Source organism: Anopheles moucheti, chromosome 2, assembly GCF_943734755.1.
Source record: "Anopheles moucheti chromosome 2, idAnoMoucSN_F20_07, whole genome shotgun sequence".
NCBI lineage: Eukaryota > Metazoa > Arthropoda > Insecta > Diptera > Culicidae > Anopheles > Anopheles moucheti.
In genome coordinates, this window is record NC_069140.1 from 40,914,526 (window position 1) to 40,942,374 (window position 27,849).

General features: G+C 45.9%; 3 protein-coding genes across 4 annotated transcripts in view; 2 read left to right on the forward strand and 1 right to left on the reverse strand.

Annotated features, from left to right (window-relative positions):
* Positions 1-19,175, forward strand: part of LOC128302535 (TBC1 domain family member 4) — a 28,725-nt gene extending 9,550 nt beyond the window's left edge. Inside the window, exons 4-10 of the mRNA XM_053039713.1 lie at positions 10,843-11,379; positions 11,455-11,609; positions 11,913-12,116; positions 13,799-14,707; positions 14,777-15,369; positions 15,438-15,589; positions 15,676-19,175. Coding sequence (XP_052895673.1) covers positions 10,843-11,379; positions 11,455-11,609; positions 11,913-12,116; positions 13,799-14,707; positions 14,777-15,369; positions 15,438-15,589; positions 15,676-17,028 — 3,903 coding nt within the window. The 3' untranslated portion in view covers positions 17,029-19,175. The remainder of the gene's footprint in view (positions 1-10,842; positions 11,380-11,454; positions 11,610-11,912; positions 12,117-13,798; positions 14,708-14,776; positions 15,370-15,437; positions 15,590-15,675) is intronic.
* Positions 19,176-19,339: 164 nt separating this feature from the next.
* Positions 19,340-25,648, reverse strand: LOC128303165 (histone-arginine methyltransferase CARMER). 2 transcript variants are annotated; one of them, XM_053040040.1, is made up of 3 exons: positions 24,408-25,648; positions 22,989-24,340; positions 19,340-21,072 (listed from the first exon to the last, which is right to left on the reverse strand). In XM_053040040.1, the coding sequence occupies exons 1-2, from the start codon at positions 24,919-24,921 to the stop codon at positions 22,989-22,991; spliced, it is 1,866 nt and encodes a 621-aa protein (XP_052896000.1). In that variant the 5' UTR covers positions 24,922-25,648; the 3' UTR covers positions 19,340-21,072. The 2 variants fall into 2 exon arrangements, with proteins under 2 accessions (XP_052896000.1, XP_052895993.1); XM_053040033.1 differs by lacking the exon at positions 19,340-21,072 and having other exon boundaries at positions 21,425-24,340.
* Positions 25,649-25,986: 338 nt separating this feature from the next.
* LOC128298174 (zinc finger protein 629-like) lies at positions 25,987-27,555 on the forward strand. Its single transcript, XM_053033915.1, has 3 exons — positions 25,987-26,109; positions 26,179-26,297; positions 26,361-27,555. The coding sequence occupies exons 1-3, from the start codon at positions 25,987-25,989 to the stop codon at positions 27,553-27,555; spliced, it is 1,437 nt and encodes a 478-aa protein (XP_052889875.1).
* Positions 27,556-27,849: the final 294 nt, after the last annotated feature.

The following is a 27,849-nucleotide window of genomic DNA, read 5'->3' on the forward strand; positions in this document are numbered from 1 at the left end:
CGTGGGGTGATGATTTTTTTCTGCGTATTTACTGTACGCGGTTTTCAAGGAGAAGCGATATACAAAATCGATCCGTCGAGTTGATCTTTTTTGTGCAAAATGTTTCTTTAAAGATTTGTCCCAAGAAGATCTGAGAAGGTCCAATGCCCGCGGTCGTCCAACCTGCGTGGCTTTAATCATTTTTAAATTCTTGCCACAGGCGGGAAAATTTCGTTCATTTTCATCGAAGAAACCATCCATCACCGTGCGATATTATCTGACGACCGGTAACTAATTTGTCCGCCTCGTTTGTAACCTCCAGTCCAGTTAACTTGAACGACCGGCTGTTGAAGCCCGAACGGTACGGACAAACCCAACTCGGTCGGAGCCAACAACGCCAACATCTCGACCAGGGCGAGCCTTTGTTCAATCTACAAATTGATAGCCACCGTCCGGGGTGCGCACGGCGTACCAACACTCCTAAAAAAGGCGAAGACAAACCACGCCAAGAAGCCGTAACAAATCAAGTGCAATAGAAACGCGACCCCTTTGCGCGCCCGAAACCGATTGTGCACGGGGTAAACAAATCAATAAAATTGGCAGTGCACGGTGCGACCACCACTACGGCGGTGGGAACGTGAAAAGCAGCGCCAGTGAAAGAGTGTTGCTCTTAATTGGAAGCAATTGGTGCTGATTGAGTTCCGGGACGCTTTCGGTGGCGTGTGTTATTGTTTTATTTTCTCTCAAATCGCTACAAGTGAAATACACCTACGAGAAGGTGTGTTTGTGATCTGTCGTGTGGGCGTGTGTTTGTGATTTAAGTTGAAGCGGCAGCTTGTCCTTTTCTCCGAAACAGCTGAGAAAATCCTTTGTGGACCGGTGCACTGGTGAAAACAGGCGCAAAGGAGTGCTTTTGTTTTTGTACTTTGTGACAGTCCGAAGAAGATACGTGAAGAAATAGAACATGTTTACCCTGCCACTGTACAAGGACAACATCATGGTCACCTCGTGGAGTGACGCCTCATCCTATCGGATGAAGAAGAACGTAAGTAACTCCGGTAATCACTCGCAGCACGTGTCCGTACTGGGCGCCTCCATCACAATACACCAGGCGCCTCCATCGTCGCATAAAACAACAACACCTTCTCGGTACACTACCTTCACCGGAGGCCAAACGTGTTAACGGCGATGAGGCAACGTAATCGAACGTAATCTGTATTAGGGGAGGAGGGAGAACCACAATCGATGAGCATAATAATGCTGCGGTACCCGCAGACCATCGCTGACTGCCATTTTGGGGGCAATAAAGCTCATTTCCATCCGTGAACCGTGTCGTTGGGCATAGGATTTTCACACACATCTTCCTTTCTTCGTGTGTTACGGGACGAAGGACACGCTGTGCACCGTTGAGACCTGTGGCCCATTTCGCTATTAGAGAAATGCTCTGCTCCCTAATTCTGCCAGATCGAGGCAATTCGCAACGGTACCAAATGTTCGCCCTGCCTCCGCCAGAACGGCAACTTCCTGCGAGGTGGCAGCTAAGACACTCAAAAAAAAGTGTATAATTTATTCATGACTAACGTTCCCCGGTTTCTAAGGTGGTTAGACCATGGGCGTGTGAAGCTCGGTCTCCCATGTGTGGTTTTCCAATTTTTTTTTGGGTTTGAGCATTTTTTCTTCCCCTTGTCTTGTTGAATATTGCTGCCACCTTGATGGAACCTTTTCGCTGTTGATCGGTCCGGAACCATAATCGTGCTTTATCCCGTCGAATGATAAAAAGAGATTGCTATCTCGTTTCAACAAAAGAAAGCAAAGGACACACACACACGAACCCAAAACCGCGTGTTAAACTCAAAACGTCGAGCTGAGCATGTGTTTTTTTTTTCTTGTTGTTGTGGAAAAAAGTTGCTTACATGAGCGGTTTTGCGGCAGCAATCATGCATTGGGCTTATTTTATCGTAACCAATTTATCTTTCACCATCCAACCGCACATGAAGCTGTTTATTGCCGTCGGTGTAGCGTATCAGCTGAGCGGAATATTTCCCGCACCCTGGCAGGGATCTTTTTCATATCAAATTATTAATCCCAATCTACCCATACACCGATGCCGGAAAGTGAGTTTGGGCCCAGTGGGCTCCGTGGGTTATCGGGAAGGATAATGAATCCTTCTCGGTAGATGTGTAATGAAGAAGCTATTTTCGGTGAATTATTGTTTGGGGTGGCGAAAAACAACGGCCAAATGAGACCGTCATCAAACGATTGTTGGTCGCTTATTGGGTTTCAGTTTTGGTTGATGTATTTAAAGAGTTTTGTGTCCATGAGGTACACAGCTCGATTGCTTTTTTTTACTGATGTTAGCCTCATGCCACACTGTTTTAGTAAAAAGCTCTGCTTAAACGATCCGTTCATACCAATTCCATTCTATTTAGCTAAATAAGCAATTGCGCAGCTTAGATGTTTACCCCGACGATTAAATGTTGTCTGTCTCTTACAGTCAGAAACCCGAAAAGGGACATAGCTCTTCGGCTAGACGGAAAACATCGTCTTCATTACGCGCTTGTCAGTCAAAATGTCGGCTCACCGTGAGGAAAATCGGTGAGGAAATTATTTACACACCCAACCAGGCCCTAGTCACCGTTTTTTTATGATGAAGAAGCGCGTGCTAATGGATTTAGTGCGATTGTGCTGCGGCGTTGGAATGCTTTCCGTCGCTATAATTTTCTTTCTTTTGATAATGTTTCGCACCCTACTGGGCCCATTCCCATCGCACAACTTTTAGCGCACGGTCAGGGTTTGCTCGTCGCTCGTTCACCGCTCACCGAAGCTCGTTTTTCTCCAGAAGCAATTATGCTCACGAAATGTACGACATTCCTGCCCGCGGGATGGTAGCAAGTGGGATGTGTGAAAGCAACGAACTGGCAATTCGCTTAATCCGAAGCATTCGGTAGAAATGCAATATGGGCACACATACACAGCACAAAAGCAGCTCGTTCGAATTACACAGAACGCGCGCGGAGGTGTACTGGTGTCGTCCGAAACAGGCGAGCGAACGAACGACGTTAAGGATTATCGCGCAACACGGCAGGCGTGATGGTGCCGGGTTGTCTCCGCACGACCTACACAGCAGACATATCTCATACTGCTGCAAGTGAAACGGTTAGCGCTGACGCACTCCACCGTGGCCGGCACTTGATTTTCATAAGACCCTTGGCAAATGTTGTGATGGAGACAATTCATTAAAAAATGAATCGTTTTCCCCACCATAAGGTTTTGCGCGAAACATATTTGTGGAAACATCACTGCTGTTATGTTTTAAAACCTGCTACTGTTGTTAATATCTTTTTAATTGCAGGGTTATTATTATTTTTAGCATAGAAAGACAAATTATAGCTATTTAACATTATGCTGTTGTCTGCTAAATCTGTTTTAGTTATCCTCATTTTTATTTCCTTTATTCGTGGGACAATATCAAAATTTGTTTGACCAATTACCGATATCGAATCGTGTGTCAAACAAAGTCCACCAAAATTGACTTCCTACAGGGCGTGATATAACAGACCGCCGGGTCTGAACGGTATCTGAACACCGTAAGAAATGTTTAGCAGGCTAGTGTTATAAAAAACTTCTAGATTGAACAATTCATCGCGATAAGGATCGACCTGCTAAGAAGCGAGACAAATCCTCGGGTCTACGGTTTATGTTTTCCATCAACCACTTGACTGTTGTTAGTGAACTTTTTGAGCCTCGGAGGGTGGCCTTCGTGTCCCTTTAAAACAGACAATATCTACGTTGGTATTTGTTTCAACACAAGAGCTAATGAAAAAAGATGACTTTTTCGATCTTTTTTGCCATCAAGACATCTGCCGGAATTTTCGTTTGAAAATTCTACTTCACTTTCTAGCGAAAATTTTTAAGTTAGGTAAATCAAATTATATACAGTATCGATACTAACCAGCTTTACGTCAGAGATCAAGATCAATTGCATCTTCTTCAAACGAGTTCCTTTATAAAGCGTCCTATATTCCAATGGTGCTCCAACTTGAGAAGATGAGTGCACGTCTTTTCTTTTGATTCTTTCAGATCAGTAATTAAAAAAAATGATGGCTTTGCTGGCAAGTTCGCTAATGGAACGTACTTGGCTGCGGTCAATCTTCGCATAGACCTAATTAATTACGTTTGGAGAAGGCGGGGTACTCGAACATCTTCTGCTTTTCTTCTCCTTCGACGAGTTCTAGGGAGCAATCTTAGGACACTTTTTTGTATTTACTTGCTGACAAATTTGCAATAATTCAAATCGAATATTCTGCAATATTACCTATATCTAAACATTAACAATCAACCAATCAAAACCAGTCATCATAAACCCAATTTGCAAAGAAAATGCATCCATCATCCATCCATAGTAGTGTTGTTTAATCCTTAAAACTAATATTATGATCGGAAAGAACGGTACCAGTCAAAGTTACAGGTCCGATAGATTTTCGCTTTAAATGTTTAAATCATTGGCGACTTTCACTAAACACAATAACACACAGAAGAAAACAGTGTTCCAGGAAATTGTATTCCTATTTCCAATCTTCTGTTTACAAGTGCGCGTGTCTAAAGCAAACCAGTACCATGGAAATAAAAGCCCCCCCAAGTGATAAGGACAATTTTATTGATTCCATAAGAAAAACAATAAACCTGCCACCAATGTGCTTGTCTTTGCGTTGGTCCAAACCGTATGGTCAGCCCCGCGATCCGCTACCGTTGGATGCTCTCCCATTGCATTAAGGATCGTTTTGCTTTTAAGGCGAAACGGGACCGGTACGGGGTTGCGATCTAAAAATAATGATCTCACCTTCACCGTACAAGCGTTCACGTCCGACAGCGAGAAGTGCTTTTATCTGTTACACAGAGCGTTACGAGTGCTCATTCAGATCGGTATCTTGATTTCTCGAGTCGCAAATCTCAATTTAATAGCAATCGAAGATGTTCGGTCCTGTTCCGGCCGGAATGTAGCGGAAGATAATTGTGTACGATTGGGCAGGATAAAACGGTTGATTAAGCTAACAGTGCCAAAGTGCCGCTACTTAAATGACGTTCGAAAACGAACTGGAAGATGGCTGCCGAGCTGGGGATAATGTTTCGATACGGCCAGTGCACCATAAACGCAGCAAGGAGAGAATTAACGGGCAGGTCGTGTACTACCGCACAAAAGCATGTTGTATGTTAATATTTCCATTACGCGCACTGTATTACGGAACCATTATTTTAACCATTTAGCCTATAATAAGAATTAATAAAGGTCGGTCAGACACGCACCCAACGACAGCGGAGAACCTTAGAAACGAATTTATATTAATGAGCTATGCTGGGTACTATTCTTCACAGGTCTTTTTATTTCTTTTCTATCTCAGAAAGTTTGTTTGACCTGATTGTATGAAAAAAAAACCCGGTTTTAAACAACAACAAACGAACGGGGAGAATAATCCCCTTAATCTCCAGTGACGTTTTTTTTGTTGTTGTTCACTGCAATTATTAATTTAAAAACTTGCCTCAATTAACGGCTTCTTCGCAGACCGGATAAAGAACGGGGTAAAGAGACTGGCTGGTAGTTCATTATTCTTAGCAGGTAATGGGAAAAGTTCGAAACACTTCACTTTACCGTCTCTACGTTTTTTCTATGTTTTTCCATCTTCATCACGTTCGATTTGCAATTCTATTGCAGATGTTGATAATTTTACAAATTGTTTCATGAAACGGTGACATTCTACGGGAAAGTTTAGGCAGCTTTAATTTACGATTAAATTGAATTAAAGTTAAGCTTACTTTGGCTACATTTGATTGTCATCTACCAGGGAGTTTTTCGCTATCCGTAACTTTTAAAAGAGCAATTTAAGAATATAAATTAAGTATATGGAAGTTTAATTACTAAAATTGCCTTTTACTCTACCTGCTTGCAAATGTTACAACTGCAGCATTAAATGTTCAACCATGTTACCGTCACACCGGTCGCCTTCACTTATGCGACCATTTTCTAATCCCAACCCGACGTAAGGTTCACCATTAAAAGCGAATCTACATTTCATAAATGTACTCGTTGTTATGACTAAACCCTTTCCGTTTTCTTCCGGCACATATAATTTCACCACTCATCATAACATCACCATTAGCTACCGGGACCAACCGGGCAGTAATTGAGGTCAGAAGCCCGGTTTGGGGCTTGGGAGCGTGGGAAAGTAAGCGGAGAACACGAAAAAAAGCACTCACACACTATTTACAGCACTATTTGATCGACACCGATGGCAAAACATACGTCCACACACACGTTAACGGGGGGCGTTGTACAGCAGTAATCCTAGCAATATTAAATATTGACTGACCGTGGTAATACTACAGACCTGACGGGACGGGCGATTTTACCTTTCCCGGAGCAAACCGAAATCTTCATCAAATTCGCTCCGAGCTGCACCTGCTTCTGCTGGAAGCAATTTGGAAACGGCACAACGGTTCGTCGTGTGGAGCATGCCCTAATATCCTGAACTCACAGGCACCGCTCTATCGCATCCGGTGTTCTTGTGCCAAACGAGTGTCCTCCTGCCACCGGTAGATACAGCCATTTGCGAATGATGAAAGCTTCCAGAATTGGAGGGCAGCAGTGCTAAAAATAAATGGGCAGGATTTTTTTTTCCCTCATCTCAATCTTTTGCCCCACAAATGGACCTTTACCCGGAGTGTATGGTAATGGGGTGAGGGGTGGTCTCGTGCATGATTGATTCACCCGAGGGGTGTGTGGGAACGGGGTTGTGGTGCCGTGGGAAGGCTGTTTCCTGGACATTGGAGAGCATTGCCAGCTGATGAGCGGTGGCTCCGGGTGGACATTTAGTGTGGCCTGAACTACGGTTCCTACCAATAAGGGAAAGCAATCCCACATATGAAGATACACACGCGCACACACAGAGGCATAAATATTCTATCCATAGCCTCTCACACAGGGGGCGGAGGGATGGTAAATTGAATGAACGATATCAACGCAAACCGGAATTTAATTTCATTTCATCCAACGCGAGGGTGTAGAAACGGAAGGTGAACCACACCAGAACCGAGGCCCCGTGTTTGATTTGCGCTGTGGTTCCACGGGGTTGCTGGAAAGCAAACGAAGCCTTCGTATGTGTTGCTGCTGCTCGTTTCCCGGAGGAAAAGTTTCTGCCGTGTGCCGATGGGGGACTTTAAAAAGAATTTTTGCAAAAAGTGTTTTCCCAGCATAAAGGACACCACCCGAGCTCAAACCACACGGTTTGTGTGTATTTTTGGTTGTCGCCAACAACAGTCGTACCCATTGTGGTTGTATCATTTAAGCGGGATGAACGAATTAAGAAGATAATGTTGATAAAGAAACTGGTTTGAAGTTTTCTCCGGCTGCACAGTTCTTCACTTAAGAACTCTCAAACTCCAAGGTGCCATTGTCACGAGGATGGTGAATTTGTACTCAAACTGTTTTTAAGTTTATTCTTGATGTGGTGTTGAAGCGGAACGATCTTGGTTGGAAAGTTTCATTGTTAGAATAAAAAAAGGTTATCCTTAAAACATTTATATTACAATGACATCCTTTTTTTCTCATTATTATGCTGAAAAGGACAACATTTATGCATGATGTCCTCTTCTCTCAAGGCAATTCACGAAACCAATTAAACCTTAAATTCCTCATTAATGTTTGGTTGCTTTCTAACAACTTGCCACACATCAGAACCTCTGCTAATATGATATAAACATGAACAATATGTGTTTTAATAAAAACATTCATCGTAAACACTCCCGTTAAAATGGCTGTAAATTAAAATCCCACTGCACATATTTGGAAAAGAATTAAAAAAAACCCTAACAAAATGGTACCACTTAGTGAAGAATATTCGTGCTTACCTTGCTACCCGTGTCGCAGCTTCCTCCACCAAATGTAGCAATGGCAATTCAATTTGGTCTAATTAAATCACAAGCATCTCGTGCACATTCTTGCCGCACGAGCACAAAACCCCATTTTTTGGGCAATCCAATTTGCGTTCAATTTCTTCAAAACGCCAAAAGATTTTCTTTGCATCCAACCTCCAACCTTTGCTTGCGCGAGGCCATTGTTTCAGGTACTCGCTGACTCGCTTAGCTTCGGGCTTCTAGTGCCAGCCCGATCCAGCAATAAAAGTGCGCGGAACGGCGGAACCATTTACAGCATCAGTACAGCGCGAAACTGTCTCTCTTTCTCACGCCAAGCGAGGCACTTTAAGCGTGTCACTCGCGATTGTCGTAGTGTTGCGGAAAGATAATCCCTACCAGTGTGTCGTTCGGGATAGGACAGGCGTCGGACGTGGAAGTGGTTTTCCAAGGCGGCAGACACAGGAAATTGTCATACCGCAGGATATTGAAATCCCTCCGGGCGGGGTTCGCGTCGGATGGGGCTTTGTTTTAGTGCTGTGCCTTAGAACGGCACAACCCGGCGTAGTAACAGACGGCTAAACGTTTGCTTAATTCTATTTCGGTTACACGCACAGAATGCACGTACGCGGGCGAACGTGAATTTTAAAGAGAACATTGCGCATATTATTTTTGGTGATTGATCATTCGTCACGTTTTAGCGTCTCTTTTTTGCTCTCGCTTGCGATGCAAAATGGCAACTGAGTGCATATGTTTGATTGTTTTCAATTAAATTAATTGCGTTCGAGACGGTTTAAGAATTTCCCTCTTCAAGCTTTAGTCATTATGTAGGTAAATATTGATTAATGATCTGGTGGATACTGTTACAGACAACATTTTTAAAAACCTAAATTAAATTCCATACGTAGTACAGAATGCCCCAAATCCGAATTCCACCACATAGCGACGCAAATTTATCAAATATTACATCCATTGTAGCAGTTGTCCAATTAAAATTCGATGCTCAACGACTTAACGGCTCACATCGCCCATATCTTTGCTCACAAAAGAACTTGTGCTATTTCGCATTCGGCGAATCAATTCTTGCTACAACTTACAATTCCTCTGGTTTAATGCTCTCACGTGTTCAAATGAACAATAGCACGAATGATTTTGTTGGATAAAAATTTGGATAACAATATTGAAAGAGTCTGCATGAGATTGAGACACGTGCACACGTAGTGTACTTTCTAAAGGTTTTTTGGAACTCGGTTACGTTAGGTACCGTTACATCCTTTTTAATCAGCTCTTGGAATGGCTGAAGTAATCATTCATTATAGAAACTTTAGGTCACTTTTAATAATTATTCACTAAGCAGGCGCTACAACGGGGCACTAAAGGCGGTCTTCGTCTGCTGCAGGTGTGCCTCTAAACCGCTCAGGATCAAGCCATCACTTCATCTCCTTTTGGGCCTACCACGCTTCCTCTGTCCATGTGGACGACCTAAATGAACTTTACTGGTTGGATCGATCGGTGTCATTCTCGTGACGTGTTCAACCCATCGGAGCCTGGCATGTCTAATCTGTTGTACGACAGTGACTTCGTCGTACAGATTGTAGAAATCATTCTATGAAAAAATTCTTCATTTCGATGAAAAATTCTTCATCCTAACAATAGGGGATATTTGTGGTCTCTGGACAGTGTTGTCAGCAACTTCTTCAGACATACTGGTTGAGAGATAGTTGAAAATGAGATCTTTTATTATTATCATTATTAATACCTTCTGATTATCCTTAATATTACTCAAGCTGCTCCCGTAACATAGAAACACTGGAATGCCCAAAACTTCGTCACTGTACCGTGAACCAACGTACTGAGCTGTGAAAATAATTATCTTGAAAACGAATGATAATCACGAGAGATAAAGTTACTACAAACATCATCAGACCATAGCCTTGTGTCTTGCAATTTAACCTTCCAACTTTATACCGCTCGCTTGTTTTGCGGTACTTCCTTTGCACTGCAAACGATTCAATTATCGAACTGTATTGCACCGACATTAGACGCCATCGACGCACCGTTCAACCCGATCGGAAGAAAGTACCCATTGCTATTGTGCCGCGTTTGCCGCGGCAACGAACAATTACGTGCCGTCATGATGCACTTCCGTGCGGTGGGCCAAAAATAAACACAACGCCTTGCGAAATTGAAGCTGCATGCCGCTGCATCCGCTTGATCTCTAACGCTAAAAGCTGCACCAGAAGTGCTGCAGCAACAATGAGACATCCAAAAACCGTTCCGTTCGCCTTTGTTTTGTATCGGAACGAAAATAAATGCAATATGCTGGTAATTGAAGGCAGTACAGTAAATGTTTTGATTTACGACTGTTGGGTTATGGATTGTTTTTCGGGTGGGGAAGTGTAAACACTGCCAGAAAGCTATCCTATCTCACGTGTCCGGGGGGGAAGGGCTTAACCCGCTGCTGGAATGCATCCCGTCCAGTCAGTGTCGCCGGGTCGCTTCGATTGCCGCGAACAAAAGCCATAAACACACCGCGTGCACGGCAAGTTGCAAGTTGACAATACTAACGCACGCGCCAACGCACACCAATACACGTCAGAGGGTGCATGCATCCGAGAGAGAGATGCTGCTGGAATGGGTTGCCATCAAGCCGTAGGGTAAATGGGAGGTTTGTATGGGGCCGTACGTTAATTAAACAGCAAACCTGTGTTTCGCAGTCAACCGTTAGATGCAGTTTCGCGCCAGCTGCCCGTTTGTGTAGTAACGATCGCCATCGTAGCGCTGCTGGTTGCGATAACAATTCTGTCAAAACTTTTGTTTCCGTGTTGTTTAGGGGGTGGTTTTTAGTATTGATTAACACTTAATACATACTTGCGGTTGTATGTGTAACGTCCAACAATGCAAACGCGGCCTGCTGACAACATACGCCCTAACGTGCATTTCTGGCTTCCATTCCAGATGGCCGAACTGATACAGCAGATGCGTGATCCGGCCACGATCGGTGGTGGTTCGGTCGGCAGCATACCGCAGAGCATCGTCTCCTCCAGTGCGAATCCGAACGACCTCCAGAAGGCGCTCCGCAACCAGGGCATCCATTCGACGCCGGCCTCGAATCTGAAGCTTTCGGAGCAGATGCGGCACGCACAGCACGACAGCAGCCCCACGCTGGCGTACCATCTGCCGGCACAGCAGCAGCAGTACCCGCACCAGAACGGTGGTCCGAACCGGTTGGCCACATCGAAAAGCTACTCCGGTGGGTTAAACCATTCGACCGGCGGTGTGAACGGTCCGACCAGCAGTAGCAGCATCTCGTCCAGCCTCTCCTCGCTGCCGGACATATCGGCGAACAACTCGCAGTTCTTCGAGGTGCTGTACGTCGGCAAGATCAAGGTGTCACACAAGCGGGTACCGTGCACCTTCATCGATGACGCGCTGCCCAAGTTCAAGGCGTACGATGCGGAGAAGCTGCGCCAGCAGCAGGAAGCCACACGAAAGGTAGGGTCATTTTGTCACTTTCCGTGCGTCAGCTTGCCGCAGATACCGATACATGTGTCGCGTTGTGTTCCGCAGCAAAGCACACCCGTCGCTGAGGAATCGGAAGGTGAAACGCGGCGCCATGAGTCCGATAATAGAGGCGCGGAGTCCACACCGCCAGCACCGGACGATCCACCCGAAGTCTTCCAGGGTCGCCGTGTCAGCACGTTCGATATACCGACGAAGAAAATGTAAGTACACATCACCGCACATGGGCCGGCACGTGGGTGGGAAGCGCGTTAATAAATTAAGCATCTTGGCGATGCTTAACCCGATGAGCGGGTTTTGTCGGGATCGTAGAGTTAATGAGAGGTCACGGGAGATCACGGTTACTGTTACACACACACGCGCGAGGTGTGATATGGTGTGGCGCACACGTGTGATACAGGAGTTAGTATGAGTATATATCGGTGTTTGCACACACGCCAGCACAATAACCCATCCCACCTTACCCATTAACCCCTTCCATCATACAAATTTACGTTCATCTTCAGCGCGAATGGTACCGTGGGAGAAGACAGTGCGTCCGGCAGTGGTAAAGAACAGCTTACGGTAGAGGACAACTGCACCGTAAAGGTGCAGCAACAGAAGGAACAAGAGCAGGAACAACCGCATCAGACAGCATCTGCTGCAGCAACATCCAGCACAGAGCGTGTTTCCAGCAAAGAAACAAAGTCACCAACGGCTCAAGATGAGGAGTAAGTGTGGCCCGTACCATACTTCGTTATTTATCTGTTAATTACTCCGTGGATAAACTATTGCCATTAGCTTCTCGCTTCGGTTCCGATGCTTTGCATGTGGTCCGGCGGCACCCAAATACGGGAGAGTTTCACGCGAAAGATGCTGTAAAAACTGCTTCTAGTGCTGCTGTTTACAACTTTTTAATAGTCACCTTAGTCATCATTGAATTCCATACACATAGTAATCCCAATGCTGTTTATGTTTTTGTTTGTGAAATGTGTTTTTCGTATATAATATGTTTAAATGAAATTGTTTAGCTTCATTCTATTTCTCTGAGCATGTTCTGCTTTTACTCATCCTCCAGTAAAACAAACCAGACAGATATCATTGATAACCACTTACAAAAGTACCAGATCGGCTGATAATTGTTTGGCCTAACACATAGATCACGTTAGTAGATTCAAATCTATATCATATTTAGTTTTTACCGACCTTCAAACGAATTCTGTCCAAATTTGACAGTACTCGGGCCATAACCTAATGGACTAGAGCATTTTATGTGACGCAGCTTTTGTGCTTTGAGTAATCTTAGAAAAGAAGGAATTTCGCGTGATGATAAAATATTGGTTTTTGAAGGGGAAACATATGGTTATAGCCAAAAATTGGCTTGATGAAGAGTTTTTGGGTACTGCTCTACCAAAATCAACCATTAAATATTGGTATGCTAAATTTAAATGTGGTGAAATGAGCACTGAGGACGGTGAACACAGTGGACGCCCAAAAGAGGTGGTTACTGACGAAAACATTAAAAAAATCACAAAGTTATTCAAAGCAACCGTAATGTGAAGTTGATCGAGATAGCTGACACCCTAAAGATGTCTAATCGTTCACGAGTATTTGGATTGTTCACGAGCTCTGTGCAAAATGGCTGCCGCGCGAGCTCACATTTGATCAAAAACAACAACAAGTTGATGATTCGGAGCAGTGTTTGGAGCTGTTTGAGCGAAATAAATCTGAGGTTTTGCGTCAATATGTGTCCATTGATGAGTCTTGGCTTCTCCACTTCACTCCAAAGTCCAATAGACAGTCATCCGAGTGGACTGGACGCGATGAACTTGCTCCAAAGCGGGAAAAACGCAACAATCAGTGGGCAAGGTTATGGCGTCAGTTTATTGGGATTCGCAAGGAATAATTTTCATCGACTATCTTGAGAAAGGAAAGACCATTAACAACGACTACTATATCAAGTTATTGATGCGTTTGAAGGACGAAATCGTCAAAAAACGGCCACGCACTATTTCCTTTTCTCAAATCGCAAAAGGATGCTCGCTGGGACGAAATTTTCCTCGGGTGAAGAGGTGATCGCCGAAATTGAGGCCTCTCTTGAGGCAATTCACAAAAGCTACTACAAAAATGGTAACCAAAAATTGAAAACCGGCTATAATCGGTGTAACACCCTTGAAGGGATGTATGTTAAATAAAAAAAATAATTTAGCCAAAAAAAGTGTTTTAGTGTCTTAGGCCAAACAATTATCAGCCCACCTATTATATGTAAGATCGCTTAGTAACTAAACAATGCAAATCTATACACACATACATGCATGTTAGACCAACTTCTAGCAGAGATGCCTTTCGTCCAGTTTTAATCAGTGATCACCATAATAACCTTCTCAATGTGTTCTACATCCTCCACCAACAGGGCCCCAGTTCGACGTGATCGTTCAGCTTCCATCGGATCGATACCGGTGGTCGAGCAGAACCGCACGATGGTGTTCCTGATCGGGCAAACAGATCTGCGCCTGATCAGCCCCGATCGGAAGCAGGTACTGCTGCACAAAGCGTTCCGCGATGTGGCCAGCTGCGTACACGGCCACAAAAATGCCGACCACTTCGGTATTATCTGCCGGGATGTGAACAACGACGGTTACATCGGGTACGTGTTCAAGTGCCAGTCGGAACAGGTCGCCGCTGACATCGTGCTGGCAATCTCGCTAGCCTTCACGGCCTGCTCCGAGCAGAAGCAGAAGGACAAGGCAGCGGCCCAGATATTCTCCTGCGAGCACTGTCCGATGCTCTGGTACCACAAGCTGTGCACCGATACCGAGGGTCATAGCGACAAGAAGACGCAGTACATGATCTTCAAGCGCATCGACACCACGCTCACCGAGGACGAGCAGCGGCTGCTGATGGAGAAGTACCACGGGGCGGAGGAGGCGGCCGGTAGCAGCTTGGGCGAGCAGAATCAATTTCTGATGATGCTGCTGCGGGCCCACTGTGAGTCGAAGCAGCAGCGGCACGTACACGATACGGTCGAACACAGGGCCGAGTTCTTGAATCAGTATCTTGGCGGCAGTGGTATCTTCATGAAGGCGAAACGGTCGCTTACTAGCTCGTTTGATCATCTGCTGAAAAGACGCACCAGCAGGGACGATTTCGTGGCGGGAAGCTTGAAGGATTCGAGCTCGACCGGTGAGCTGAAGGATGGCAGTTTTGAGCCGGTTACACGCGCCCGGGCCTCGACGATCGGGTCCAGCCCGTCGATGGGACGCAAGAATTCCGACCTCGGCAACGGGACCACGCCACAGCTGAAGTCACCCATGATGGATATGTGAGTTCGATGTCTAGAGAAGTGGGCACAAAAATGGGGGTTTACTTTCGTGTTTCTCGCTACTTTCAGCTTCATCAAGGTGGGCAACAACCCGAGAGATCATAGCCATGCCGGGTCATGGCGGCAGGCGATGCTGCATCGTGTGGTGACACCGTCGAAGAACATGAAGAGTGGCCCCGAGGAATACATGTCACCATTGCGCACTACCGGCACACCGGCAAAGAAGCGCACCCGGGAAGAGTTGCGGGAGCTTTGGCGCGTTGGCATCAAGCAAACCATCATCCTGAACCGCATGGATAAGGAGAATGCCCATCTGCAGGCACGCCAGAATGCGATCAAATCTAACGAGATACGCCGCGTGAAGCTGGAGTACGATGAGATTACGGTTTGCGACAAACGGTCTGCCGAGCAGTGGGATGCACTGTTGGATAATAGCACACCGGGTGCAATAACTCCCGCCAATCAGGCACTGCTGTACCAGACGATGAGGAATGGTGTGCCACGATCGCGGCGCGGTGAGATCTGGATGTATCTGGCGGAGCAGTATGCGTACCATCATCCAGAACCGATCGATACTACCAACTTCCCGAACTTTAACACACCGTACCATGTGCTGCTGAAGAATTTGACCGAACACCAGCACGCCATCTTTATTGATTTAGGTCGGTGGCGGAGAGTTGCAAGAAGTAACTTTGAATAGCTAATGATGATTTCGGTCCATTTTTGGCAGGTCGTACATTCCCGGATCACAAGTACTACAAGGACGCGCTTGGAGTTGGACAACTTTCGCTGTTTAATCTGCTGAAGGCATACTCCATTCTCGATCCGGAGCTGGGTTACTGTCAGGGGTTAGGGTTTATTTGCGCCGTTTTGTTGCTGCACGTAAGTAACGCAACGTAACGCTTCTCCGTTTAGAGCTAGTTCCAGCTAGTTATTCTCGTACTTTTTTTTCTCCCAACACTTCTCAGCTTGAAGAAGCCGACGCATTCGAGCTGCTTAAGCATCTGATGTTCCGAAGGGAAATGCGCGCCAAATATCTGCCGGACATGAAACAGTTTCAGCTGCAGCTGTACCAGCTGTCCCGGCTACTTAAGGACCACATACCGGAGCTGTACGATTGGTTCGATCAGCATGACATTTCGCAAACCCTGTACGCGGCACCCTGGATACTGACCGTGTTCAGCTCACACTTTCCGCTCGGGTTCGTTGTGCGCGTGTTCGATCTGCTGTTTCTCGAATCGTTCGACGTGTTCTTCCGGTGTGCGATCGCACTGCTGGAGGCGCACAAGGAGCAGCTGATGCAGCGTGACAACTTCGAGGACATCATGAGCTACCTGAAGAACATCATTCCCAAGATCGATGCCGATGTGATGGAGAAGGTTTTTCGGGATGTGTTCCGGTGCGATTTCTCGCGTCAGCTGATCGAATACCAGGTCGAATATAATGTGCTGCAGGAAGAGATGTCGTCCCAGAACTACTACCGGGAAAGCCACAACCGGCTGAAGGCGGAACACCAGCAGCTCAACACGCAGCTCCAGTTCACGCAGTCCAACCTGATGCAGCTGGAAAGCACGCGCCTGCTGCACCAGGAACAGATCCATTCGCTGCAGACGCAGGTGCAAACGCTCGAAAACACCGTCCACACGCTCGTGCGGTTCATCGAGCAAACGGTTGACGTGCGTTCGGACTTTGTGCTGCCGAACGACGTGTGTCGCATTATGCAGCAGGTCCAGGAACTCCAGCAGCAGCAGCAGCAAAAGAAGCGCTCGCCAATATTCGTCGATCGTAAGATTGGCAAATCGATCTCGTTCAACAGCAACCTTGGCCTGACGCTTAACGTGCTGGAAGAAGCGAACGAACCGGACGGCCCGGGAACGCCGACGAAGAAAAGGCATCCCTACTTCCAGAACTCGTTCAACCAGATGCGCCAGCAGCGGGACAGTCTGTGGCTGCACAAGCTCGACGAATGCAACAGCACCAGTCCCGAGCATGGGGCGGGCAACGGCACCGCCAGCACATCCCAGTCATCGGCCAGCATCAAGGCACTGTCCGGCAACAGTGATGACAGTGGTATAGCGACACCGATAAGCCCCCAGCTGCACGCACCGTCGACGACGCCGATGGTGGCGGAAAGTCGACCACTGGTCCCGTTCGAAAACCATCCACTCAGCAGCTGTGGTGATGTGGCGGTACAGTACAACGGCACAACGCAGCTAAAGTCGCTGAAACCGCGTGCGCAATCACGCCACGGTTCCGTCTCGTCGATCGTCAGCGAAACGAGCAACGAACCACGGCCCCAAGTCGCGACGGATCGAAGTTAACGGGGTTCGCGCGTTACACTAATCGGACCCATCCGGACGTTACATCACGTAGTATAAGGTGGGGTGAGAGCCTGCGGCGAGGGCCAGGAAACAGACGCGACAGACATGCCAGACGACGGGTGCAACAGATGTGTGTTCAACGTCTACGTTCTTCCATCACCCGGGATGTTTTACGAACATTCGCGCACCAAACACACCGAACAATCTACTCGCGGTGTCCTCCGCCGGCTCCCACACACACACGAAGACAGTTTATTTCGTAATCGTGATTACGCCTGCTTGCTCCCTAGCTGGAGCAGCAGCCGCAAGTGTTAGAAATCAAAATCTATTCCCCTTTCAACAGCACATTATGCGCCTGCAAACAATGCGTGCAGGTCGAAGGATGTGGAAGAGCAGCAAGTGTTCTCGTTGGAGAACTGGAATAGGCAATAATCACCCACTGCTTGGAGAGGCTCCACCTTGGCAGCTGTTTACTCTCGATGCTTTCCTTTCGGATATTATCTTCCGGTAGGCCGAAGAAGCAAGTGGTTTATAGGTAACAAACACAGAAGGATCCCAAACACCATCCTTCCGGATATAGCAGAAACATAAGAGGAGATATTAAGGATACACCCCAAACCATTACCTACTATTGATCGCTTTTGTGCAAAACAGTAACGCAAACACGAGAAGAAGTCAGCTTGGAACGAGAAGAAACCAAAAACACATCTACAAAACACAGAAACCAAACCCAACGCCAGTAAAATGCTTCGTACAATTTGTGAGTGTGAAATGTAGTTTGTAGTAGCCTAGGGATGATCTGTAGAACCGTAACTGTGTGCTGCTATGCTAGCTACTGTTGTTATTTTTTATTTTTTTTATTCCATTCTTTGCTAGATCAGGTCAAGCAGGATATGTACCACACAACTGTTGTGGCATTGAATCGGCTGGATCAGCCGAAAGGGTATAGTGAGATGGGGCGGATTTGTACTTAGGGAGGGAAACAATGGCGTCATAGCGTTGCTGGTGTATATTTTTGGGTAATAGATTTAGATTGCTGCTGCCCGAGCAGATTAACCGATACTCGATGCAGGACTTGATTTTGACCCCCTCGCTAAAACCCACGGGAAATTCAATCGTTGAAGCATATTAATTATAATTAGGGTCAACAAAAGAAGCGTACTCACAACAACACCAAACAGAAAAATCCTACGTTCCAGTAGTTCACGGATTTAGATTAACATTTCTTCTTCTACTTTTTCTTGCTCTGTGTCCCTTTTTGGGGTTTCACAAAACACTCTCCACTTTGTCACCACCACCTACTTCACACCAGCTACAGTTATAAATATGATTTAACTGTACGATTTTACCGACCAATGAAGGGCTTGCTAAAAAATGATTCAAATTCAAATCCACCATGTGGAAAGAGGTGATAAATTTAAACAGACTCGTCACAAACGCACGCACATATGGCGTTCGAACGATGGAGTTGTTATAACAAATTGGCTTGCCTTGCAGCACCGCTTACACATTCGCTTAAGCTAATAATCGATCGGGTTGCGCTGGAGAAAGTTAACACATCACCCAACTACAATATTGACTCACGTGCAGCTGTAAAGAAGCCACCGGTTCGCTACGCTTGAGATCACTGTATGATCTTTGCAGCATTCGTTTTTTAGCGAACAGTGTTGGGGGGTTTTTTCCGGTTCTTTTGTAACCATACTCGGGCTTTTGAGGGTAATTTCCAGCCAGCCTTATTATGTGGCGGGGGAGCATGAATGCTTGCTCCTCGATACTTCTCGTATCCGTTTCAATTGTAAATACTGTATCGTTTTAGAACAAAATGGGTGTACCGGATCAGTTCTTGCCGTATAGATTAGTTGCGTTGTTGTTCTGTTGTTCTGCTTTTAGTTGTTACATTAGTTTAAAACATACCAGCTTTCGTTAACGTGATTCGGTTTGTTTCCTCATTTTACGCGGACTAGGACACACACACACAAAAGAAAAACAAATAGCTAATATATCTCTATCTACGCTTCGGTGATACAACAAAAAAAGGTAACAAGGAAACCAATTAGACACATATATGTATAACACCACAACCACACTACGGCTGCATTATAATTAAGCATCTGTAAGAGGTATGACAAATCGCGAAAGAAAATAAAACCCAATATATAGCTAAACCATAGTTTCGTTCCCCAATCCCACTGGAAGACGATCCGAAATGTTACACACTGCTGGTGGATTCTTCGATTCGGATGCTGCTTTGGAGTGAACGAGCATTTTTTCCGCAAACATTTGTCCAACACCGTAACTCTGTCGTGTTTCGCGCTCCACACTTTGACGATTGATTCGCAATGGGTTAGAAGCTACTAAGTGTACATGTTTTTATGTTTTTCGTTCCTTAAGTAAAGCTGTGTAAAGCTCCGTGAATTTGAATTAACTGTTGCGAACAAGTGGCGCTAGAACAATGCAATCAGCAAATGGAAATTCCAATCTCTTCAGTGTACGGGTAAACGTTCCGGTACGACCATGGTCGGAAGTAAAGTAAATGGTGCAGGATCAGTTTGCGTTGTAAATGATGTATTTCAATCGGTGGTGTTCCAATACCCAATTGTTTTCTCCTTTTGTTGCGGTGTTGCTGCTCTAATACTTGCAATTGTATCCTTCATTTCGACAAAGCCCGTTTTTGTGCGGTTGAAATGACTTTTTATAATCGTTCGGCGTTTGCTCACTGACTGTATTATTCTCACTCTAAGCTTTTTTCTACTGTCCTCAATTCATTTCTCCATGCTTATTGCTTTCTCCAATACTCTTCGGTGCTACGGACATTTATCGATACAGCGAGTATATTTTCCAAATCATCAAGTTTGCAACTCCCTTCTTACAGTGATCGCACCATCGGATTAACGTCGATCGTATGCTGCCTACCTCCCCCTCTCTCTCTCTCTTCCAGCTGCACATTAGAAATCCGACCCCGAAAGGAACTAAAATTGAATTACATAAGATGGGGACCTTAAATGCATTAATGGCATGTGCCTCACCTGTCCTGCCACCGAACCGCATTATGCACAGTTCATCCTTCTACAGCGCTACCTGCTTTGCAGCGCAGTACTCGCTACTGTATAACACTATATTGAAGTCGTTCGATACTATCCGGTAGTGGTAAAATTGCTTACTTTAAGTTTTTAGTCTTTCCGTGTAACTCGGTTGTGTGATACAGCCTACCGCTCAGCTAATGCGCTCGGCGCGACAACAATTACAAAACAAAAAACAAACGCGACCGTTCATCGAACGCCTCGTCTGTCCCTTTCGTCCTGTGGTTCGCGGCTACTACTCCTTGCCCCCTAACTTATTGGAAGATCTCTGTTGTTTCGTAACAGTTTCGCACAGCAAATGTTTGCTAAATAAGAGCCAATTCTCGGTACGCTTAGCATCGGTTTAGTGAACGGTAAAGTTCGTTATGCTGCTGTAACCGCTAGAGAGCTTTCATCTGCCTAAATTTTAGCTCCTGATGATGTAGGGGATGACGATACGCGGTGTTTTAACAATGCTACTGTACCTTACTTTGAGTGGATGAGTGACAGTGACTTGTCCTAATGTCGTATGGTTTATAAAATGCATCAGCTGAACTGAACGCTAACCGTAATTAAATACCTGAGAGAGAAAGAGATAGAGACAAGGAAAGAGATCATTGGAAAAGATCGCTAACGTAATAGTTAACATCTTTCTTACGCTGACAAAACTTTTGCTTCTGATCTGAAAGACGTAAAAGAGCTCATGCGATAACGTTCCATAATAAGCGATGACTGTGGCAACGGTTGCGTTATGCTCATTCGTCTGCTGGGATGTCCCCTGCTGTCCTGATTGCTTGACTGTAGAACTCAATTTTATGTCGTTGTCTTTTGGAGATGACTTAGTTCCATTACGTAGATTAAGGGTTTTCTTTTCGTGGGTTTTTGTTGGCCGTATCATGCCATGGCTGGTTGTATCGCTGTCCAGGGCCTCGCTTTGCGTTGACTAGACAAATATCTCACTCCTGCCCTGGGCACGAATGTACTCCTACAAGTAAGAAAAGAAAAACGATCATCATTAGCCAGGTTACCCAGCTAACACCAAAGCCCTCCCGGCGCGGTCTGTATGAACCGATCATACAAGTTCCCAAAGAGAGCTTTTACCTAACGATATTTGTCTGTAGGTGAGTGTGATTGTCTTGACAAGCGGCTCAGAAGCGAAAGCGGATGGTCATGGAAGACAAAAAAAAACTGAAACTGAAATTAAATGAGCAAAAGCACACATAGAACATAGGCAAAGAAAAGAACAACACAATACAAAACAAGATGCTTCAACTTAAAACATATGTCTATTTGTTTTTGTTTTTCCTTTTGTATACGAGACGTGAATGCCAGGATTTGGTTTATTATGTCGTACAAATATAGGAAGGATAACTTTCCTAAACTCCCTCCGCCCTGTCTCGTTTTCGTCGATTCACTGTACGTATGATTGAAACTAGATAAGAATAGCAATTATAATACTAATAATAATGTTATTAATAGTAGTAATAATAATTATCATTAAATTAAAAACAAAAATGCCTCAATTGCCGTTTGTCCTAGCGTTTTGTCAAATTGGAGATGGGAGCGTTTTTTTTTTCCTTCTGAACATTAACATTATAGCTACACTGTCTGTTAGGCATCATTTTGCGTCACTTAACGGTTGTCCTTACTTTACTAGTGTCTTTTTTAGTTTATACCTAACTGCCTAATTTCAAACATGCCTAAAAGAAACTTCTTTTCCCTTTGAGTAGTCTTATAGGGTAGGGTCGGACAGATCGTACTCCGACCCTTTATATATCTCTCTCTCACTCCTCGTTTATTGAGTGTAATGCCGTATTAGATCAAGCGCGCTATATATTACGTATACTAGATAATATTCGGATCCACAACTCAGGGCGTCGCTGTAAGCACTTTCCATGCGATCAATTGATCAATTCAATTGATTTGTCGGAATGCAACATAGGCCATGTGCTATGAGAGAATACAATATGTAACTAAAATCAGCTGCCTTACGCTTGCTCATTCGCACAACTTGTTTTAACTTATTGTCCTTGTCCTTACGCTTATACCGAAACACACTCATGTTCGCCTGTTGGATGGAATCAATTGTTCTGGCGTGTCGCTGGTACGGAACGTGACATGAATTAACGTGTTCCATTTTTTAGATGAATTCTACATAACATAAAACATACATTACTAAGCCCAAAAGAGAAAGCAAGTTAAGTAAAATGTACAGCTCTTCAAGAAGCATTATCATAGATATGCCAACAGAAAATACACACACACAAACAGCCTAATAGGGATGAATCTCTTGCGATAAACCAAAGCCAGGTTAGTTGGGGGGAATTCATCAGCACGATACAACTAAATGCTACTAATCTCAGAGGAATTAAAAACAATGCGGAATCTCACAATCTATAAAAGAACACAAAAACTAATCGCAATCGTAGAGAACCTGTGTGCGTTTATATATTCCCGTAACTGAATGCACCACAAAGAAAAACACACAGACCGGAAGCTTAAAACTAAACACATTAAAAAAAACATTAATGGATTGTTTGTTTTTTTAAAGCATTGTTCCATGTACCTATTGCTTGCATCGAAAGTTATGAATCCTTCAGTTTGTTACGAGAAGGGTACAATCGTTTAATTGGGGCTAAATGCAATAATACGTATATGTGTATGTATGTGTGTACGTGTGGTGTACGTATGTATTAGCATGCATGCTAGGATGTTTATGTTTCCATGTTTTCGTCGCACGCGCCTACCAATCTCTGAATGATTAGCAATCCAAGCAGCAGTTGGTCAGCTTAAATATGAACGAAACCCTAACTGTGAACCGTAAAATGCAGGTCTTTGTGTAAAAGTCTTTTAAACGTGTACCCCGGGTGTTCCAAGGCTACTGCAGTGTGGATCTCGTACCTAGTAGAACTGGTTGCCGTGAATCGGTTGACCCGGATGATGATGATGACTGTTGAGGATGGCTTGTGCCGGGGAGGTGAACAGCGACGGTGAGATGGCGCCACCGATCAGCTGGTGTTGGGCGACATTCTGCGTTGAGGTAGCCGCACACCCGATCGGTGGCGTCATTGCAAGCTGTTGTGCTGTTGTAGATTGTTGTTGCTGTTGCTGCTGCTGTTGCTGTTGCTGGGGGCCAGCGATCGAGTTAGCGGCTTGCTGCTGTCGACCCGTGCTCGAGATAAGACCCGGATGGATGTTGGGCTGATTGGCACCGCCACCGTTCGCACCGATCGCCATCAGGTTCGTGTTGATGATCGTCGAAGACATGTCCACCTCGCCGAGCCCGTTCACCGTGATGCCATTCACGAGATTAACCGCATTGCGGGCACCCTGCGCATCCAGCTGGCTCCAGAAAGCTTCACTCGGTGAGGTGGTGTTGGAACCGGGCGGGGCTGGCACTGGGGCACCAGTGTACCGGAAGTACGGGTTCTTCAGATCGAGCGTATTGGACGAGCTGATCATTGTACCCTCGAGCTTGAGGTCGATTTCCACGTCGTAGCTTTGGCGTTGGTTAGCCGCCAGCACTACCTTCCCGGAGAGGACTTGACCCTGCTTCACGAAGATCGGTGTCTGGAGAAGGCAGCGTACCTGGTACCAGTGGGTCAATGGCTCAGTTGGCGATGTCGAGAGCCAGATTTGTGAGCACGTGCCAGCAAACTCAACATCGAACCAGAACGCTAACCCGTGGCAGGTGCCCGTCTCCAGAATGTGGAACTCAACGTCGATCTGAATCCGGTGCAGATCCTTCTCGTCCGCCGTGAGGAAGTTCGTCGTGTGGCGGATTGATTTGGCCATGCAGATGCGTATGTCGAACGTATCGACGATCGGCTGCCGGAAGTATTCCTTCATAGCGGCGTCACGCAACGCTACCAGATTCACCCCATGAAACTCAGTCTGCATCCAAAAGTTCGCCTTATTGTACTGCTCCATGTACAGCGCTTCGTCCGTGAACGGGGCGACATGCAGATCGCCCCGGGACGGGTACATTTTGCCGTCCGGTTTGAGCCACTTTTTCCCATGCAGATACGTTTCCAGCATGCGCTCGTTGTACAGCATGTAACCCATCGGCTCGGATATGATAACGTCCACCCGTTCGGGCAGTTCGATCTCCTCTATCTTGCCGGCGATCACGATTATCTTATCGGTGAGATTGTTCGAGCTGACCAGCTGCTGCGCGTACTGTGCCATATTGCTCGCTTCCACCGCGTACACCTTCGCAGCACCGGCCTGGACGGCAAAGAAGGAAAGAATACCTGGAAGACAGACATGAACTGGGAATGAGCCCAACACACACATAAACCAATCCCGTGTTTCGCTTACCGGACCCTGCGCCAACATCCAGCACGACCTTGTTCTGAAAATCTTGCGCATTGTTGTAGATTGCCCGCTGGTAAGTGCTCGTCCGAACAAAGTCCTGCATCATGTTCTGCTGCTGCGACAGGTAGCCATAGAACTGGAAATACTGCGACGCCGACGAATCCTCCGTGCGGAGATTAAATACTGAGTTCACTTTGCCGGACAGCTTGTGCAGCAGGCCACGGAACTGCTGACAGTCAGCCCGGGAAGCAAACCGGAACAGGATCAATTCGCCACCGACGAGCAGCATATGTGACGTGTGGCCTCGGCTAAGATGGGTCATGCTGGAACCACTCACCAGGTATTCCTCGAGCTGCTTCGGTGGCGTGGTACCCTCCTGCAGCAACCGCACCGCCATGCCCTGTGGATCGTAGCTGCACAGCACCGTCACCTTGTGGTCGTACTTGCCGACCAGCTTGTCACTATCGTCGAGCACGAGAATGCTACAACCCTGCAGCCGAGCCATTTGTTCAGTCATCTTGCCTCTATTGATGTTGCTTTTCACGTGGCGTTGCAGCAAGCCTTGCTTTCTTTCAAGATCACAGACGATAGACACTGCGCGAAGCGCCGCACACTACACTACCTAAAACGGTAATGCACCGCGAGAACAAAGAGCAAAATACACCCACCGGAATGGATAACGAGTCCGCACGCACGGGTTCCGATAATGGCCACGGTCACGGTCACGATTTGATGGCGGCGTCACACACACACTCACTCGCGCATACACACATACGCGCTCGGGTGCGTCTCTTTCTCTGCCAATTTGCAGGTTAATGGCCTGAACCAGGGTTCACGGAGCACAAAGCCCGGGCCCAGCAAGAATGCAGCCAAATGTGGCAACGGTGACTTTAGTGCCGGAGTTTGAACGACGGACCAAAGAAAGCTTGTTTCGCGTGTACTACCGGCTGTGTGTGTACAGTTCGCGATGGTTTGCGTGGCCAAAACCGGAGGGCGCTTGAAGGGATGCTGCTGCTGCTGCTGCTGCTGACCTATCGGCCAATTGAAGTTAATAGATTAATTCTTCTTTCTCTTCTTCCCAGCGGGCAGGTTATAGCATAGTACCGACAACGAACCACTCTGTACGCGAGAATCACAACAAGAAGCGAAGATACTGCGGTGGTTTTGCACTTGCACTGAAACTGTACGTCACTTAACAGCTAATCAGTTACAAGTGGGAACTAAAACTTTCAACAAAGCTGCGTTTTATTTGGCCAAAATTTGTTGTAACTTGTTTCATTTACCATGCCTTGCACTAGCCACACAAAACGCACACGCACGCATGTACACACGCTGTTCGCTTCACGCACACTCCTGCAGAACGCTTGCCAGCTGTCAAACTTCGTGCAAAAAATTGACAGCTTCGGCTTTAGGCTGCTGCAGGAGTTGCGCTTCGAAGATATGCTGCATGGGCTTAGAATTTGCAGCATACATCAAATCTCGTTCCGTATTCACCACAAAACATAAACAATTGCACTACGGCTCGTGTGCTATCGAAGGCAGTAATTATTTTCAAGTGAAACGATAATTTCAAACACGAAGCATGCTTACCGTGTACTGCAGGTTGTGTTTGAATCCTTCCTCGTTGAACGAAATTGTCTCACTGTTCGATACATACAAAGGCTTCTCTATACGCGATGCTTTGGAGGAGTTGTTTCAAATTAAGGTACTGTACGAATTGCGCTATTTAAACATCCGTCTCTAATGCTCTCCTTTTCGCTATGACCATTTGCAGATACTTCCCACGGAAATGCTATCCACTATCTGTAAGAAATGTGTTGCAAAAGTCTGTACCGTACGGGACATTCGACAAGAATTCATCACACAGGATCTCAAATATCAGCAAATGATCAGGTTGAATGGTTTAGTAGTATAATCCGCTAGCTGGAACGTTAAACTGTATGCTTTCTATTGCAGCAGTTCTAGCAAGGAAGAATCACTCTCAGCACAGCAACAAACTACTTCCAAACCATCACAAACTGACCCAGAACCTTCTCCCGAGGCTGAAAGCACCACCGAAGAACAACAATCTAAGCAAGAAGAGCCTGGTGAAAGTGTTGAATATTTAGAGTTAAGCGAAGTGAAAGAAAACGCAACATCGGACAATGGTGATAGTAATTCCATCGTCTACTATGTAGAGCAATCAAACGACGCGGATGGAAAGAATACGCCACAGTCGGAATATGAAGTGACGCTAGTGCCCGGAAGTCCTGGAAAGTCACCCGTTCGATTTAAAATAGCCAATTGCATTGCGGGGAATGGGTACGACGGCGAAGAAGTGGGAGTTTTGGAAGCGAAAAATGATCAAGATAATGCCAGCGTTGAAGCATACTGCACATATTCGGAAGATAATGCCGAGCCTTCAGAAGCGCAACCCAGTGTAAACGAAACGGTTGATTGTACGAAGTTGTACATCTGCGAGTGGTGTGATACATGCTTCAACACAAACGAAGCGTACACGACGCATGTTTGTCCGGAGCGTACGGAAGCAGCCGAAACACACGGAAGACAAAGCAAAAAGCGAACGATTGCCGGCAAAGTATACAAAAAAGAGCTTCCAAAAGCAACAGTGTGTCCACACTGTACGGAAACGTTCAACATGGACAAACATCTGGTCCAGCACATGAAGTTAGCGCATCCGGATCAGGTTGAGATTTTCAACTGCACTGAATGCACCGAAGAGTTCGCAACATCCAACGCTCTCTACGAACACGAACGGTTACGACATCGTAGCGGCCATCAGTGTAAGTTTTGCGGAAAGGAACTGCCGAACGCTTTCTCTCTGCAAAGCCACGAAAATGTACACACCAAGCGGCAAACGTTCAGCTGCCCAGTATGTAATAAAATGTTTTCCCAGTACAGCAGCATGTGGCGTCATAGGTTGATACATGACGATATAAAAGCTTACGAGTGTGACCTGTGTCAGCGCCGGTTCCGGCAACGGACTGTTATGCTAGCGCACCGTCTGGTACACACAGGAGAGAAACCGTACACGTGCGAGATTTGCGATAGATCCTTCCGAGATCGTAGCACATTGTCAAGGCACGGACAAGTACATACAAGATTAAGGTCGTTGAGGAAAAAGCAAGACATGGCATCAACCGACGATTGAATGATTCTGTACGACAGGTCCTGCGTGAATCGTGCTTCACATTTTTAAATCCATTTCCGTTTGCGGTCCATATGTGGAAAATGCCGACCATGTACGATTTTAATATCTTTGTTACCGTGGATTTGGTATGATCAAAAGACTTACCACTTGGCTTGGTAATCCAGATCGCTTGATTGGGCTTGATCTGATACTCCAAACAGCTATTTTGGAATCTAAATGTCTGTTTCCTCTTTATCGGTACAACATACCCAAGATGTCTAGGCCTGCCATTTCTAGCTTTCTTTGACTTTATGT

Excerpts from the sequence above, each read along its gene's own strand:
- LOC128303165 (XM_053040040.1), bottom strand. The coding sequence starts at position 24,921 with ATGACTGAACAAATGGCTCGGCTGCAGGGTTGTAGCATTCTCGTGCTC. Across the intron at positions 24,341-24,407 it reads GGATGTTGGCGCAGGGTCCG|GTATTCTTTCCTTCTTTGCC; the intron begins GTAAGCGAAACA and ends TCTGTCTTCCAG.
- LOC128298174 (XM_053033915.1), top strand. The coding sequence starts at position 25,987 with ATGCTTACCGTGTACTGCAGGTTGTGTTTGAATCCTTCCTCGTTGAAC. Across the intron at positions 26,110-26,178 it reads AGGAGTTGTTTCAAATTAAG|ATACTTCCCACGGAAATGCT; the intron begins GTACTGTACGAA and ends GACCATTTGCAG. Across the intron at positions 26,298-26,360 it reads AAATATCAGCAAATGATCAG|CAGTTCTAGCAAGGAAGAAT; the intron begins GTTGAATGGTTT and ends TTTCTATTGCAG.